The 18,563-nt window shown below is 37.5% G+C and overlaps 1 protein-coding gene across 6 annotated transcripts in view; it reads left to right on the top strand.

Annotated features, from left to right (window-relative positions):
• WDPCP (WD repeat containing planar cell polarity effector) overlaps positions 1–18,563 on the top strand; it is a 327,334-nt gene that overhangs the window by 209,950 nt on the left and 98,821 nt on the right. For all 6 annotated transcript variants that reach the window (XM_058667873.1, XM_058667872.1, XM_058667875.1 and 3 more), the window contains one exon: positions 16,056–16,158. In XM_058667873.1, coding sequence (XP_058523856.1) covers positions 16,056–16,158 — 103 coding nt within the window. The remainder of the gene's footprint in view (positions 1–16,055; positions 16,159–18,563) is intronic.

The raw sequence follows: 18,563 nt of genomic DNA, 5'->3' as shown, positions 1-18,563 counted from the left end.
AAAAAGAACTCAGCACCAACAGATCTTCACTTATAAAAAATAAAATAAGAATGATAAGAAATGAAACTTGAATCTATACAACAGAATGAAAAAACCTGGAGATGGGAAGTAAATGGACTAAGGCTTCTATTCATCTTAAAATTTCTTTAGAAGACATATGTTAAATAAAAAATAACACATTGTGTTACTTATAACATATTGTAGACATGAAATGAATGACAACATCATAGGGAGGGATAGACTGTAGCCCTTTTCCTGAAGTAGTACAATATTGATTCTAAGTAGACTATATTAAGATAGCATATTACAGTGCCTAAAGTATTTTCTAAAACATTTAAACAGATATGTAACTAAAAAAAAAACTTGAATAGAGGGAGAAAATCAGCAAACTTGGTCTCTCTTTTCTTTAACCTGTTTCCAACAGCTACAGAATATACCTTCTTTCTTACTGTATTTGCAGGCTTATCCACCAAACAAATTATATGATAACCAATAAAATAAAACTTAATGTATTCTAGAAGACTGAAATATGATACCAAAGGAATTTTTTTAAAGATTTATTTATTTTTATTACAAAGTCAGATGTACAGAGAGGAAGAGAGAGAGGAAGATCTTCCGTCCGATGATTCACTCCTCAAGTGATCACAACGGCCGGTGCTGTGCCAATCCAAAGCCGGGAACCAGGAACCTCTTCCGGGTCTCCCATGCGGGTGCAGGGTTCCAAGACTTTGGGCCGTCCTCAACTGCTTTCCCAGGCCACAAGCAGGGAGCTGGATGGGAAGTGGAGCTGCCGGGGTTAGAACCGGCGCCCATATAGGATCCCTTCACATTCAAGGCGAGGACTTAAGCCACTAGGCCACACCGCCGGGCCCAATACCAAAGGAATTAAACTACCAATCACTTTGAGATACCTGCAAAGTTTTTTAGTACTTGAAAATTAGCTTCTTCAAAAACCCCATGGCTTAGAGGAAAAAAAAAATCAAGAAGAAACTAGGGAAATATTTTGAATGGAACTTAATGAAAACACAGTCTATCAAAATGTGTGGGATAAGTATGAACACATAAGATACCATGAGTCCATGGGGATTCAAATAAATAAGTTACTAAATAAAATAAAATGTAGAATTACACAACCATAATTTGGCAAACATCAGAGTAATAGTTGAATAAGACAAGGATCATCAATGGGTGCTATAATGAAGGAGAATAAGTTTCATTAAGTATTTGCATAGTCTCAGTGTGGTTCCACAAGCTGCGTATTTACGAAGGAAAAAGAAGAGGTAACTTTCTATGGAGAAAGCAGTTGGACAATTACATTAAGCAAATAGTTAAAATTGCTGCCATCAATATGAAACTAATCAGTATAATTTGCCACCTGCTATGATATTTCTGCTCCCTCCCCCCCAAAAGCACAAGATCTGAATCTAACCATGAGAAAAAGCATTAGTTGAACCCCAGTGAAAGAATATTTTAGTAAGTATCCATTTATACATCAAAAGTGCCAAGTTCATGTAAAATAAAGGAAGACTGAGGAACTATTCTTGGTCTAAAGGAGAGTAGAGATACTTAATAAGTAATTTATTATATTCATGATATGAAAAGCATTATTGAAACAGTTGGTGAAATTTCAGTGAGTAAGTTATCAATGTTTTCAATGTCAATCATAATTTTGATGGCAGTGCTATAAACTTAAATATTTCAGAGAAAAAATGACCTTTGAACGTACTTGAAACTTCTGTACCTTTGGGATTGTTTTAAAAGCAGAAATTTTCACTTTTTCAGTTCTAGACTCTTTACTGCTCATGCTATCTCTAGGTGGAAAGTGTGTGGTATGGAAGTCGATTGGTTCACAGAAATGCCAATTTTAGTTCTTTTTCTTTAGGACTTTATTCTGCCTTTAGAAATCCAGGTAACCTCTCCAAACTAATTATTACTGTAGCAGAAAAGTTACTCATTTTACTTTACTCATTGTGGCATAAAAGCCACCCAGGACTGCTTCTTTGGTCCCAACTTGGATGACATGAGGATGAGTATGCTTTCTGAACATTCTCATGTTGGCATCTCTAATTACCTTGGCCATTGGCACAGGTTCAGTTGGAATGTCAATTCTGCCATCTGATAATGCTATAAAAAGACCTGTAACTGCTGCTCTCCAGCCATCTGTGCCTTCCCTTGGCAAGATACTGTTGGGTAGTTTGCCTTTCATTGGCATGATTTTTGTAGGGTGGCTTACATCTGCTACTCCTAGGCACTTTCTTGGTGATCAAGTTGACATGGAGTTGCTTCCTTGGCACTGTTTTCATAAAAAGTAGTTTTATACCTGCTAACTTCTGAAATAAGATTACCATTTATTGCATACGTTAGAATTGCCATTTTAAAATCTCATGAGTATAGGCTTTTTTGGCATCTAGGGACTCAAACAAGCCTCATTTGGACTTAAAACTTTAAATTCTCCCGATCAGAAGTCTCCACTCAAAAGTATAAACTACTAAAAGGAAAATACCTCATTTTTAAAAAACACTCAGCTGAGGCCCATACTGGGGAGGAAGAAGGGAAACTACTGCATTAGGTGCCTATGTAGGTGTATACCTGCATTGGAAAGCCTCTGAGTAGAATCTGTTGCAGGAGCTAAGGGACACTGCCAGGCAGAGCTTGTCACCCCTGGATTGGGCTGAGATCCTGGTACCATGAGGTTCCAGTATTTTCAAGATTATGACATTTGAAACTGACAGTGTTTAAGAAGATGGAACTTTGTACTAAAACTGAGGAACATGGCTTTGATCTTCCCAGAAGAATGCCAGTTTAATTCCACAAATAAAAACATGAAAGGGGTTAAAAATACTCCCAAATAGTTGGTTGCTTCCAAAATAGAACAGTTGAACAAGCTAGAAAAACCCAGAAAAATACAGAAAGTGATGTTACACAAATCATTGTCCCTTTCTTAGTGTGGGGAAAAAGTAGTCCCCTGGAGATGAGGGCTGCAATATGGTAAATAAAATGAGCTGGCTGGTACAGGCCACCTACTGAAAAATTAAACCGTGATGGCTGAACATGGTAAATTAATGCCAGTGACTTGGGCTCTTTTCAAACTAAAAGCCCTTAATTACAATATCGTGTGTGTGTTTTTTTTCTATAAAATTTCTCTTGATCACAAAACAGTCAAAATACTGTTTAAAATTTGAAACACTGTTAAGTTCATTTATGTGATAACTTTTTTCTTTTGTAATTTAATTTTAAAAATTTAAATTTCATATTGAAAAGGGTACATTCAGAAAGTCTAGCGGCAATCTATGCTTTATTCACATTCATCCTTTACTTTTATAATTTTTATTTACTTTTGGATCATCCTTCTTTGCATAGAAAATAGATAACTAAATTTATCAATATGTCTATATCCCTGTTGCTAGGTAAAATTTGGCGTACCAAATGTAGGCTGTGGCAATATGTTGATCTTTTTGGCTTGCAAAGGTGGATTGGGGAGAGAAAGCACTCCCATTGCTAGTAGCTAGGATTGGAGCAAACTAAAACTTAGGGGCCAGAAATTCTACCCAGAAGTCCCACAGGGGTGGCAGGAACGAAATTACTTGAGTCATAACCACTGCCTCTCAGACTACAGATTCATGAGAAGCTCAAGTCAGGAACCAGAACTAGTAACCAAGCCTAGGAATAGTCTGCTGTGAGCTGTGGAAGTCGTACCTTAAGGATAAACTTCCTTCACAATGTGCTCATTTTTATTTGTTTTTAGTCTCCTGAATATCCATCTGTAGAAATGTATAGGAATAACAAGAGAACTTTCTGATTATTAGAATAACATATGCTACTAAGTTCAGTAAACACTAAAACTTACACTCTTGCCCTGTTTCATTATGCTATAATAGTCTATGTGGGACTGGGTAATTTCTAAAGAAGTTTATTTCTCACAGGTATGAATGCTATGGAGTCCTAGAAACAGTATCATTTGGTCCAGTGAGAGTATATGAGAGAAAAAGGGAGAAAGTTTCTGAACACATTTTATAAGAATTCTACTCTTGGGACCAGCACAGTGGCTCAACATTCTAATCCTCTACCTGCAAGCTCCAGCTTGCCATGTGGGCACTAGTTCAAGTCTGGGCTGCTTCACTTCTGATCGAGTTCCTTGCTTATGGCCTGAGAAAGCAGGAGAGGTTGGCCCAAGTCCTTGAGATCCTGCTCCCATATGGGAGACCTGGAAGAAGCTCCTGGCTCTCAGTCAGCTCAGTTCCAGTTGTTGCGGCCGTCTGGGGAATGAACCAGCAGATGGGAGATCTTTCTGTCCCTGCTTCTGTCTTAGATCGGCCTTTCTAATTAAAATAAATAAATCGATAGTCCTGTGGACTCTCAACCCACGACCTGCCAATTGGCTCCTGTCCTCAAGTGTAGCATCTGTGAAGAATGGTTCAGCAGCTCTAGGTGGTGGCTGGCCTCAACTGTGTGAAGGTGTCCCCGGGGCTGTAGACTGGAGACAGTTGTGTGTGCTGAATGCTCAGCATGATCCCTTGCTGACTGGGACCTTCAAATACAAATCCCTTCAGACCCCAGAAAGTCTGTTCCTCTCTATACTCAAGCAAAACTGTGAGAGGTTTCCTGAACCGCTTCTCATAAACCAGTGAATATTCATTCAAAACTTTCCTTTAACATATGTGGCATGTTATATAAACTTCTACTTTTGTCAGTCCTTAACATCTACCTCTCTGTATTTTCATAAATTTCTATTTCACAACAGTAATTTTTTATATGCACTGGCAGCAGCAAATAAAATGCTTAAAATATAAAAAGGGGTTCCACTCCTGAGATAACCAACCCACTCTCTAATGGCATTAATGTACTCATGAGGTACAACATGCATGATTAAATCACCTCTTCATGGCCCCAACTCTCAACACTTCATTAGGGAGTAGGTTTCTAAGAAACATTCAAGCTATATAGCCCTCTACCACTCAAACATCATGTACTCCTCACATGCAAAATACTGCTCATTTAATCCCAATTTCCCAAAAGTCTTAACATATTCTAGCACTAACTCAAAAGCCCAAACTTTTTTTTAGTGTGCAAAACAGGAATGATTGAAGAAAAAATGAGAAGTCTCCTGCCATACTTAAAGGAGGGGGTTCCAAGGGAGGACAGACCTGAGGAAATCTAACAGAGAAAGAACTCCTGCCATAGTGACAGAAGGGTTCAACCTGGATTTGTCTGGGATTCAGGGAATGATGCACTTCAAGGCAAATTCCCTTCAGCTATGAGCGTGTGAAATTAATTTACCTTACTTCTAATATTCTGTGGTGAGGCTTCCTGGTATAAGATGGATACAAACATTCTAAACTGGGAGATATGCAAGAAGAAAGTAGTAATTCACAGTAATTTCAAAACCTGGGAGCATAGACAAAATGAAATAATTTTTAGATTTTATTTTATTATTTTTCCTGATACAGTTTTGTAGGTATAGGGATTTCCCCCTTTACCTCCTTTTTCTCCCTCCCTGTTCACCCCCCATACACACCATTTTTCCTCATGTTACTATGCTAATATAGTCCTTTAACTAAAGTCACAATTCTAACATTTTGTTATTTAAGTGTGTTATGGCATTGTAGGCATAGCAATGGTAGAAAAATCTAGTATCAGATTGTTAAGGTATGGTTGACAGCTTCATTGGGAGTCCTCCTTTTATCTTGGAGTAGAAATGCATACTAAAACATGTCTTTGCTTCCCAGTATGCTAGTTTCTATTATATAGTTCACTTGTAAGTATATATGTATATACTGGTTTACCTACATATTTATTTGTATTTTGCATGAAGTTTGCCTTACAGCAGAGAGAACATATGTTATATACCCTTTGGGGACTGGCTTAGTTCACTGAGCTTAATGATCTCCAGTTGGGATCATTTTGTTACAAATGGTAGAATTTCATTCTTTTTAAATGGCTGAATAGTATTCCATTGAGTAGATGTATCCGTTTCTTTTTCCATTTCTCTTCCAGTGGGTATTTAGGTCATTTCCGTATTTCTGCTGTTGTGGATTGTGCTGCTATAAATTTAGGAATGCAGGTTGCTTTTCTGTGTGTATATACAGGATATATTCCCAGGAGTGGGATTACTGGGTCTTATGGTAGTTCAATTTTCAGTTTAGATGATACTAAATTTTAAGATCCAAGAATACGCTTTCACTTCACATCCTGCCTCCTGGGTTTCCAGGGCTTGGCTTCAAAGTCCCAGGTACCCTTTTCTGAATGGCTATGCTTGGTTCATTTCTCCCAGGAGCTCTCCTGAGTTAGTCTTACACCTGTGGCTTTCTCAGACTGGAGTTGCATATTGTAGCTCTACAGTTCTGAGAACTTGAAATCAGCCTTATTCCCTCAGGTCCACTGGGTATTATTCCCTAAGGCAGTATGTGCTGGAGGGGGGGTGGTTTCCTCATATTTTTTTTTAAAGATTTATTCATTTGTTGGAAAGTCAGATTTACAGAGAAAGGGGGAGACAGAAAGATCCTCTATCTACTGGCTCATTTCCCAAGTGGCCTCACCGCCAGAGCTGAGCTGATCTAAAGCTAGGAGTCAGTAGCCTCCTCTGGGTCTCCCACAGAGGTGTATAATCCCAAGGCCCTGTGCCATCCTCCACTGCTTTTCCAGGCCACCGGCAGGGAGCTGGAAAGGAAATGGAGCAGCTGGGACACGGACTGGCACCGGCGTGGGATCCCAGCACTTACAAGGCGAGAACTCTAGCCACTAGTCTCTGTGCGAGGCCTTCCCCATAAAGTAACCACAGTTTCAGGTCTCAAATGCTGTTTTCTGTGCTCCCAGTGCTGTGGTTTGGTGAGTAGGTCTGCTGCCTACAGAACTGGCATCCCATATGGCACAAATTCAATCCTAGCTTGCACTTCCAATCCAACTTTCTACTGATATGTTTGGCACATCAGGAAGGATAGGCCCAAGTACTTGGGCCCTTGCACCCGTGTAGGAGAATAAGAAGCTCCTGTTCCATCCATTGTGGCTTTTTGGAAAGTGAACTAGTAGATGGAAGATCCATCTCTCTGTATCTTGTAGCTCTCCTGCCTTCCAAATAAATAATTTTTAAAACCTTTTTTCTATTTTGAATTCTTTTAAATATTGCATGAGTTAAGAGCTCAGTTTTATTTTGCATGCATACCTCCAGTTATCCAAGTACTAAAGAAAGTCTGTTCTTTCCTCATCAGTTCCTTTGTGAAAAATCAGTTGACTGTTCAGTTTATTTCTGGGACTTCTGTCCTATTTTATAGTTTGATGTGTCTATTTTCTCAAAGTTCCAAACTGTTTTGAGCATAATAGTTTAATAATATATTGTTAAAACAGGGGGTGTTATGCCTTCAGTTTCGTCGGGGTTTTTTGTTGTTTTGGGGTTGGGTTTTGTTTATTTGTTTTTTTGCATCAAGAATGCTTGGTCTACTCAGGATCTTTATTATAGGTTTTATTTTCTATGAATAATTACTTTGGCATTTTCATTGGCATTACATATCTCTGGTAATAACTTTGGTAAGTATGAGCATTGAAAAGTATTAATTCTTCAATTCACAACCAGGGTGTGTTTTTCCAACTTCTTGTGTCTTCAGTGTTTTATATTTCCAATGCACAAAATTTTCACATTCCTTATTGCTTTCACTCTAGGTATTTTGTTTTATTAATGCTGTTAGAATTGTTTTATTACTTCAGCTAGTACACTGTTAGTGTATATAAATACTACTGATTTTATGCTTATTTTGTGACCAAATACTTTACTGAATTGATGTATTCTAATAGTTTTTTTCCCAGCATTTTCAGTATGTGTGATTTCATGATCTATATGTGCTGAACCATCCTTACATTCCTAGGATAAACCCAGGCATTTGCCCATTCATCATGGTGAATGATCTTTAAGATACATTTGTGAGGCTGGTGCAATGGCTCAATTGGCTAGTGCTCCACTAACAAGCACCAGCATCCTATATGGGCACTGATTTGTGACCTGACTGCTCCATCCCATCCAGCTGCCTGCTTATGGCTCAGTTCTGGCTATTGAAGCCATTTGTGGAGTGAACCACTCAGTGTCTCCTCTCTGTAAATCTGCCTTTCCAATAAAGATAAGTAAATCTTTTCTTAGAAAAAGAAAGAGCAAGAAAGTGTCAGGAAAAAAAAATAGAGAGGGCCTGGCGGTGTGGCCTAGCGGCTAAAGTCCTAGCCTTGAACGCCCCAGGATCCCATATGCGCGCCGGTTCTAATCCCAGCAGCTCCACTTCCCATCCAGCTCCCTGCTTGTGACCTGGGAAAGCAGTCGAGGACGGCCCAATGCATTGGGACCCTGAACCCGTGTGGGAGACCTGGAAAAGGTTCCTGGTTCCCGGCTTTGGATCGGCGCGCACCGGCCCGTTGCGGCTCACTTGGGGAGTGAAACATCAGACGGAAGATCTTCTCTCTGTCTCTCCTCCTCTCTGTATATCTGATTTTGTAATAAACTGAATAAATCTTTAAAAAAAAATAGAGAAATGGATGAGAATCTGCTGATTGACTCCCCAAGTAGCCACAACTGTCAGTGTATTCTGACACTGCATGTACAGACAGTGGCAGAAAGAGTCCAGCATCCTATTGTCAAGATACATTGAACAGTTTCATTGAGAGTTCATCTTCGATTTGGAAGTAGAGATGCATACTGCATTGTATCTTCACATCAGGATATGTCTCTTTTACGCAGTTGATGTACATCCCCTCAAATGAAAAGCCATAAAACTAAATCAACAATAGGAAAAATAGGACATTTAAACAGCATGAAGTTAAATAACATGCCACTGAATGACCAATGTGTCACTGAACAAAGGAAAAAGAAAATCAAAAACCTTCTTGAGGAAAATGCTGCTACTGTATGATTTATGACACTGTATGAAGAAATTAATAAGAAAAAAATCTTTTTTAAAGAAATGTAAATGAAAACAAAAACATCAAAACCCATGATATGTAGCAAAAACAGTGTTCAAACGCACATTTATAACATGATATGCTTACCAAAAATCCAAATACTAATATAAATGATCTAATAATGCATCTCAGTGACTTACTAAAAAAGAAAATAAATTGAACAAGAAGCAAGAAATTATTTTTAAAAAGAGCAAAACTAAATGGAATTGAAACTAAAAACTACAAATTGCTACAAGAGCAAGCTGTTTTTAAGAATATGAGCAAAACAGACTTTTAGTCATATTAGCAAAGAAAAGCAAGAGAGAAAAATCTAGCAAAATTAGAGATGAAAAAGAAAACATCCTAAGAAACTAGTATGGTGATGTCTTCTTCCTGAATGGATCTTTTGATCATTATGTGGTCTCCTTCATCTCTTTTAATTTTATTCACGTCAAAGTCTATATTATCTGATATAAGAAGGCTACAGCATTTCTTTTTTGTATTAGCCTGGAATATCTTTCTCCATCCTTTCACTTTCAGTTTCTGCATATTTTTGTTGGTGAGATATGTCTCCTGTAGGTCAGAGATAGATGGGTTTTGTTTTTTGATCCACTCTGCTCATCTCTAATGCTAGATTGCTAAGTTTAAGACATTTATATTCAGGGTTAATATTGATAGGTAATAATTTGGTCCTGTCATTTTAGTAATGGGTTGTTCGTTGTTTGATTTATTCTTCTTCTGTTGTTTTCTTGGACTCTTCTCCATGTTTGCCTTTGGTTTGGATAGTTGCTATTCCTTTTCTCTGTCAATAGAACATCTGTAAGTGTCATTTGTAGGTCAGGTCTGGAAGAGGTGAATTCTTTGAGCTTTTCTTTACTGTGGAAGAATTTTCTTTCATTTTCAAAAACAAAGGAAAGCTTTGCTGGGTAAGTTATCATAGCCTGACAATTTTTCCTTTTAGAATCTGGAATATGTCATGCCATTTTCTTCTGGCCTGAGGAGTTTCCTCCAAAAGGTCAGCAGTGAGTCCGATTAGGGCTCCTCTCTATGGTAATTGACTTTTTATGTGCATATATTAGGATCTCTTTGCTATGTTCAACTGAAGAGAGCTTGATTATCTTGTTGGGAGTTCTGTGCCCTTCCTGTGTTTTGTTTCCCAATCATTTTTCCAAATTATTGAAGTTTTCCTTTATTATTTCTTCGAATACGTTTGTAAACACAGCTTATCTTTGTGTGCCTTCTGGAACTCCAAGAACTCTTGCATTTGGCCTTTAAGTAGTTTCCCTTAATTCTTGAATGACTTTGGAAGATTGAGTTCCTCTTTCTGCTTTTGATTCTGCCCTATTGTTGAAGGAAATGTCTTCCAATTCTGAGATTCTTCTGCTTCACTCATTCTATTATTGAGGCTTTCCACAGAATTTCTGATTTGCTCCATTGTGTCATTCATGTCTAATAATTCATCTTGATTTTGTTTCAGTGTTGCTATTGTGTATAAACTAAAATTGAGATGTCAATGAAGTAGTCCAGACTTGATTCTTGTGCGTGAATGCTGGTACAGGGTCTGGCACAGTCCATCACCCCAGTCAGCTTATGCCTATGCTGGTGATTGCAATTGCTGTGTCAGTTCTGTTTCCAGACCTGTCTTCCACACAAACCAATGGGTGTTGCAGTCAAGCCTAATTCTGCCCACCTCACACTCGGCCCTCACACAAACAAGTGGAAGCTGCAGCCTAGTTGGGACAATTCTCCATTACCCTGGGAATCACACAGGATTCATCCCTCATCTACACTCACTTTGGCCTTATCCATGGATGTCCCTAGGCAGCTATTAGATATCCTAAAAACCCTGGAGCTTGCTGCCCAAAACCTGGGATTCGTTCGCTCACTCACCATGTGGCAGCAGTGACCATGGCCTGAGTCCCCAGCAGTGGGTCTGGCCTGGCTTAGGCACCCTCCTGCTCACCCCCCGCAGCTGCCACGCTGCAGGGCACTCCTTTCACCCCAACCCCATGGCCAGACACTGCCCCGACTCTTCCTGCTGCAAGCTGGTGGAGGCAGGGCAGGGCAGATCAGAGGCTTAATCCAGTTCCCGAGATTCCCTCATAGTGTACTTACCCTGAGGGAGAAATTTCTTGGGCCTGGGAACGCCTAGGCATCAGTGACCATGGCCTGAGTCCCCAACATTGGTTCCTGCCAGGATCGGCAACCCCCGCAGCTGCCACACTATAGAGGGTTCCTTTCGCCCGAACCCCACAGCTGAGCACTGCCCAGACTCGGCACAACATTTCAATACTGGAGGATGTTCCCCGCATATATGAGAAGAATGTGAATCTTGTTGTTGGAAGAAACAGAAAATCCTGTTCTGTAAATATATTTTAGATCCGTTTGGTTTAAAGTGTAGTTCAAGTCTAATGTTTCCGTATTGGTTTTCTGTCTAGATGATTGGTCTGGTGTTGAAAGTTGGATATTAAAGTCTCCTCCTATAATTGTATGATCATCTATCTCTCCCTTCAGATGTATTAATATTTGCTTTATATATGTAGGTGCTGTGATGTTGGATTTGTATATTTTTAAAATTGTTGAAACTTACACATAAGTTGACCCTTTTGTCATATAATGATCTCATCTTTTTAAATAATTTTTTATTTCGAATCAATTTTGTTTGATTTCTGTTTACATGGACTTTTTCCATCATGTGACTTTTAGTTCATGTGTGCTTAACGGTGAAATAGTCTCTTGAAGATAGTGAATAGTTGAGTATCTACAGACAAGATTTTAAAAAGCTCAGCATGTGGCATACAGTCTAGTAGTTTGCGAGTACCTTAATAGCCGTGTCTTTTTAGGGTCTGGAGCATATAGAATTTGAGGAATAATCATTATAGAAAAAGTATTTAAATGTTTGAAATGCAATCTTGGGTACTGGAGAAGACCCGTACAAGTAAGGGGTAATGAATCTTAAACATCATGAGCTTCATGGTAAGATCATTTCTGCATCTGGTAAATAAAAATACATCAAGTGGCTTGTTTATTCATTAATAGTTATTTGTTTAAATTTGAATTTGGAAAGTGTATGACTTTACAAATTTGTAAGCAAATGCCACAGCACTGTTTTGGCTTTAGTTTTTCAAACAGCTTTATTCGCACATCTACTGGTCTATTTAAGTAAAGAATATTGAAATGAAGTATACAACTTGTATTTTCTTTATTCATTTAGACCATGACTGTTTGCCAGAGTTTGCAAACATGCTAAAAATCCAAAATTTAAACTAAATTCCAATATTTAAACAATCTAAAAAGTAAAGACCAATGAAGGCAGATGACAGCCAGCTGAGAAATAATGTAAATACTAGAAATGTCCTGCACCAGACCCTAAATACTCACAAATTTCAGGGACCTGAGGAGGAGTTATTGTCAATTAAGGTGTCTACAACATTTTGCTGAAGACCACAATCAGATATTTGAATAGTGAGGAAATTTAAAGTACATCAGCAGGTAAATAGTCTATAGTTTGTATTTACAACCATTAGAATTAAGAAATGAAAACATTCCATGAGGAAGATGTAAAATTAATTAAAGAACTTTAAGGATTATGCTATTGAAATGGATCACCCCAATCCTCTAAAAACGTTTAAGATTAAAAAAAACTCACAGAATTAATAATAAGACTGAAAAATATTCAGAAATAATTTGCAGGCCACCTATCTTATAATCAACACTTAAAATAGTGCTAATCATAAGATACTTAGGTATCCCACAGATAAAACCATCTATGCATACGTTGCTTTTTCCTTGGTATGTCTCCCTCTATAAATATGTACACTTGTAGTGCTGTCATCCCATGTGAGCACTACACACACACACACACACACACACACGAGAGAAAAAGAGAGAGAGAGAGATCTTCTGTCCACTAATTCACTCCCCCAAATGGCCACAGTAGCCAGAAATGAGCGAGTCTGAAGCTAAAGCTAGGAGCTTCTTTTGGGTGTCTGGGTGTCCTACATGGGTGCAGGGTCCTGAGGCTTTTGACCATCCTCAGATGGTTCCCCAGGTCACAAGCAGGGAACTGGATGGGAAGTGAAGCATTGAGATAAAGACTGGCACCAACACAAATGCTGATGCTGCAGGCATAGGATAAGCTTGCAGTCCAACACTCCACTCCTCCATCGATATCCTTAACCATTTTAAGATCATGTCAGATTCTAGAAGAAGACTTGAAAGGCTTTTTTTTTTTTTTTTTTGGACATCCCCTGAATTTTACAAATTACTTAGGTTAGAGATTGGTATCTTTATAAAGTATAATTTTCTCAGCCATAGAATGTTATCTCTAAATCTAGTGTTCATCTATGTCTCTCAGTACTGGATATAACTTTCTTATCAAATGATTTCTTATCAGATGTATTGTCATATCTTTTGCTTATTTTCCAGGAGCAATCAATACTTATTTCACCAGAGAAAAGAAAACTGTACTAACTCATTGAATAAGCTTAGTATAAACTTGATACTTGTCTAGAATAGTGCAAGTCAAGATCACAGATTATTTTTAATTAAGAACATGGATATAAAAACCTCAATACCAGTACATTGAATACAACATTATTTATTTTTAAATTATTGTTTTAAATTAATAGATAAATTATTGTTTATTTTTAAAATTATCTTAAAATATGCAACTCTTGGATTAAAAGATAAAAACAGCATGATTATCTCAATTGATGTACATTAAATTGTTTCCAATCTTTCATTGTTGTTAAACAATGTCCAAATTACCAGTTAGGTCATACAACATCCCATAGTTTTCCTAGGAAAATTTCCCAAGTTATATGTGAGCTGCTAATACTCAGACATATTATTAATATATGTGTCTTACAATTTTTCCTCTGACAGGCCAGAAAACAAATATAGCCTGTGTGACAATAAACCAGTTGAGGTTATTGTGCAGGTACTTCTGTAACCAGAGAACTAGTTTTGCAAGTGTACTGATGAAATTAAGAATATAGGGAATGGTGTGGTGGCATAGGGCATTAGGCCTCTGCTTGCAGTGCTGGCATCCCATGTGGGTACTAGTTCAGCTCTCAGCTATTCCTCTTCTAATCCAGCTCCCTGTTTATGCCCTGGGAAGGCAGTAGAGGATGACCTAAGTCCTTGGGCCCCTTCACCCATATAGAAAAACTGGAAAAAACTTCTGGCTCCTGACTTCAGATGGACTCAGTTCCGGCCATTGCAGCCATCTAGGGAGTGAACCAATAGGTGGGAGTTCTTTCTCTTTCCTTCCTTCTCTATGTTAATCTGCCTTTCAAGTAAAAATAGATAAATCTTCTTAAAATGAAACTAAGAATAATTAAAAGCAAATTTGGTAGCAGTGGCACAAATGTATGATGTAAAGTGAATTCTTTTTGAGAGGATAACATTTCAATAATTAAAGCTAATATTCCCTGTCCTAAAAAACCTATTAGTGATGTCTTGTTACTTCTGATCTACAATGAGTTTTCACATATTTCACCTTTGTAAATGTCTTTCCACATAGATATGTACTGCCAAATACTGATATCAGTCTAGGAGCATATGGTTTTAATTGAGTATATTCACAGATTGGGAGGCATTTTTAGAATTCTGTTAGCTAAAAGGCTAGAATGCCTTTTAGCATGTCATTACATTGCAAATCACTTCCAATTTAAAGTTCCTCAATTGCACAGTTAAATGGATTTTGGAATATGGAAATTTCCTTTGCACTTGCATAGAGGTCTGAAAAACATTACTGCAGTTTGAAATTAGAAAATGCATCACTACAAATTTGTATAGGAATGGAGATATCACTTCCTTAAAAGAAAAAAAAACTTTTGACAGTGCAGGGCTAACGTTACTTGGAATTCAGAGAACGTTCTGGTTGAAATGACTTTATCACAGTATGCTTCACATGTAAGTTTCATGTATAAGGACTGTTTAGCCTTGTAATTTTAGCTTCAAATATTTTCTAGTCTGCAGCGAAAGCTAATTGCCAAAGCCATTCAAATTTCAGTAGCTGCGATTGAATTTTTTTTCCCCAACCTTTTCAAAATGTTAAAACCATTTGCAGAACTGTACAAATGCAGGCTTGGTTTGCCCCCATGGGCCACTTTGCTGACCCTTACTCTACCAAATCTTAGCTAATTAGCTAAAAAATGACATTTCCAGTAAATATTTTTCTATTTTGCAACCAGTAAATATTACTCTCAAAAACATACCCAATTTGAAAATTACAGGTTTTATTATCTTTGATTCTAGGCCATTTATATTTATTTCTTCATTGTAAACTAGCTGTTAGGATTCTTTTTCCATTTTTGTTGTTATAAAGTATTAGTGCATTCTGCGTACTGAAAGAAATTAGTGGTTCTGCCTACTTTTCCACAATTTTCTTCTTCATAGTCTATACTCCTTCCATAGTGAAAGGCCTGTCGTTCCCTGAGAGAGTTGTCTTTTCAAGCTTCTTTGTGTATACACACCAGATGTCATTCATTCTCTGTTACTTTTTCTTCATTTTCCCTCCTAGTAATGCTTTTCCATTAAGATTCACACCAAGAACCATTGGGTCCACTCGGTACAAATAGTTGCCATAAAATGTGTCTTTTATGTTATTTACTATTGGTTTTCAGTGGTTTATCTCCCCGCTGGTCTTACAGCTGGTTGAGACATGATGCTATAACATACTGCAGAACAGTATCTGATACTTATCAAATGCTGATAGAGTTAAAAATAACTTTAGTATTCATATTTTTAAAAACTTGTGTTATATATTAAAATGCAAATCTGTAAGAATCCTGAGGATGCTGCCTCAGATCTCAGTCTCACCAAAGAAACTAGCAACTAAGGTTTTTATTTCCTGACAAAAGCAAGTATGTCAATTACTTTACTAAAAATTTGATTTTTCTGCCAAGGTATAAAGCAAATTTAAATCACTGCTTTCAATTAAAGCTATAATCTCTAATACAGAAAAAAAAATCATATGAGAATAGAAAAGTGAAAAATTTTGAGTAGAAGAAAGAATATTCCCCTGCAATGTCTGTTTGTCTATTTTGTAATCTGAACATTCTCTTCAGAATCTTCTTTGTAACTTTCCCACAGATAATTTTGGATTAATCTTTTATTTTTCTTTATTTTCAAAGGATATCCATTACCTTGCACTAGATAAGGGCGAATTGGCACTAGCTGAAGTGGCAAGAAAAAGAGCTAGTGACATTGACACAGAATCAATAACCTCTGGAATTGGTAAGAATTAATGCTGTTCTTAAGTGCTTTTTTTTTTCTGTTTGAATCAATGCTCAGCGTTGCTTCCGTTTATACTTGTGGGATATGGTCTGTTAATTTGAATTACTTTCTTTGTTACAGGCAGTGCCTTTTTAAAGAGAAGAAAAACTAAGCCTTGACAAATAGTATAATATTGAAATACAGATTAGACTTGATCATCAGTGCTTATCATAGCCATTATTTAATAAAAAGAACATTGTTCTTAGATTTTGGGAAAGAGTTAATTATCATCAGTGCTGTTATTAAAATTAAACAATATGGAAGCTTATATAATCCTTTATTGATATACATGGGTATGTCAAATATCAAAAGATTTCTCTTAGCGTCACATGGGAATTCAGGTTTGGTGGATATTTTGTTTTTATTTGGGATACTTAAGAATAGTTTTGTGGGATGGTGCAAAGAAAACAGGTTATAAGCCTATATTGAATCTAAAAATTCGTTTCAGCTTGGGTAATAAAATTAAAAGTTTTTAAAAAGCATTATAATATCAATGTAAACTTCTATTTTCTCAGCTTTTTTTTAATACAGTGTCACTAACTGGCAGCATTGACACTTGAATACCTCAGCTCCTGTTCTTGGCATTTTTAGCTCTAGATTAGGCAAAGGATCCTCAGGATTTGAATGTAACTCATTTTCTCTGTGGAATGCCAATAAAACAAAGAAGTCTAATAAGGTTTTCAGTTTTACTTATGAATCATCCATCTGCTGGTTCACTTCCCAAATGGTTGCAGCATTCTGAGCTAGATCAGGTCAAAGCCAGGAGCCTGATGGGGCCCAAGCACTTGACCCATCTTTGCTTTCCGAGGGATACCACAGGAAGCTGGACTGGAAATTGAGCAGTAAGGACCCAAACCATAACTATACGAAATGCTGGGATTGCAGGTTGTGGTTCTGTGTCAGAACACTGGCCTTGTACTTTTTGAAAGTATGAGAGAAAATTTTTCCATGAGATAAAACATCTTGTACTCTATTTTTGTAATGCTGTTTGCAGCAGAGGGTCCAATGATGAGTTTTGATTCTAGTCTTCAAAGTGATACTGAACGACTCAACACCTTACGACAATGGTAGATCTGACCAAAATATCTGAACTGACATTTCCCACAAAGTTCCATTTTCCTCCCTTTTAAACTGAAAGAGTTCCAAGCTGAACTCAAAAGATAATAGGTCACTTTCAATTTCTGATTCCTAATAGATAGATTAATTATAAGCCCAGTGTTGGGGCTCAGTGTGTTAAGCTGCCTCCTGCAATGCTGGCATCCAGATTGACACCAGTTCAAGAACTGGCTGCTCCGCTTTTCATCTGCTCTCTGCTATTGGAACCTGTGAAAGCAGTGGAGAATGGCTTAAATCCTTGGATCCCTGCGCCCGTGTGGAAGACCCTGCTGGACTTCTGGTATCCTGGCTTTGGACTGCCCCAGCTCTGGGTGTTGTGGCCATTTGGGAAGTGAACCAGATTAGAGATGCAAGAGAGACTACTGCTCTCTAACTCTGCCTTTTAACCAAATATATAAATCTTTTTTTAAAAAATTACTCAGTATTAAAACAGTGTTAGAGAAGTTGCTTTAATTGCCCTAGCACCATATCTTGTTCTTTGCTAATGATGGTAATGTGCCTATTAATAAATATGTAACAAATGCTCTTACACTATCATAAGTGCCTCTCCTTAACTCTGTGTAGTAGGTGCAGTTGTGAAAAGTCACTTTTACCTAGTGATGAAACAATAACCATGCTCATAGGAATTATGACTGTAAAAATCTTACGTCCCTTTCCATTTACTCATTTAGGAAGATACAAAAGCCTAATTCTTAACTAATTTTCTGCTTATTTTCCTTATTGTTTTCCACTAATGCAGGGATAGGGAGTCTTTTATTTTGCTGGGGACCATTTGGATATTTATAACATTTTTTTAAGGGCCACACAAAATTATTAACTATTATTATTAAGTTGCTATAGATGAATTGAGTTTCTAGTCCCACCTGCATTGCCTTGTAGAGTCAGACCAAATGATTTCACAGACTTTATATGGCTCATGACTTGGATGTTCTCCACCGCTTTCTTAGGCTATGAGAAATAATGAAGTCCATCTTTGTATTTTAAAGGCATTTAATGTTAGTAAGGGTGAAATGAATATAAAGAGATATCTTGAAACTTCAGTAAAATGTAGAAAATGTGCTTTTCATCACATGTATTCTGTGCCCATGTGTTCTCTATCAGAGGACTATGACCAGTTGATAATTCCTAGCCCAAAAGGTACAAGTTCCTTCTTTGGGCTCTGCCTCATTTATAGAAAGCTTGTTTTGTTGAAGTTCTGTGTGTCTCATTATCTCGGCTTCATTTCAGAGCCTTTGACCTGGAGTTCTTCC

This window comes from Ochotona princeps, chromosome 8 (genome assembly GCF_030435755.1).
Source record: "Ochotona princeps isolate mOchPri1 chromosome 8, mOchPri1.hap1, whole genome shotgun sequence".
Taxonomy (NCBI): domain Eukaryota; kingdom Metazoa; phylum Chordata; class Mammalia; order Lagomorpha; family Ochotonidae; genus Ochotona; species Ochotona princeps.
This window is presented reverse-complemented; position numbering and strand designations above follow the sequence as displayed.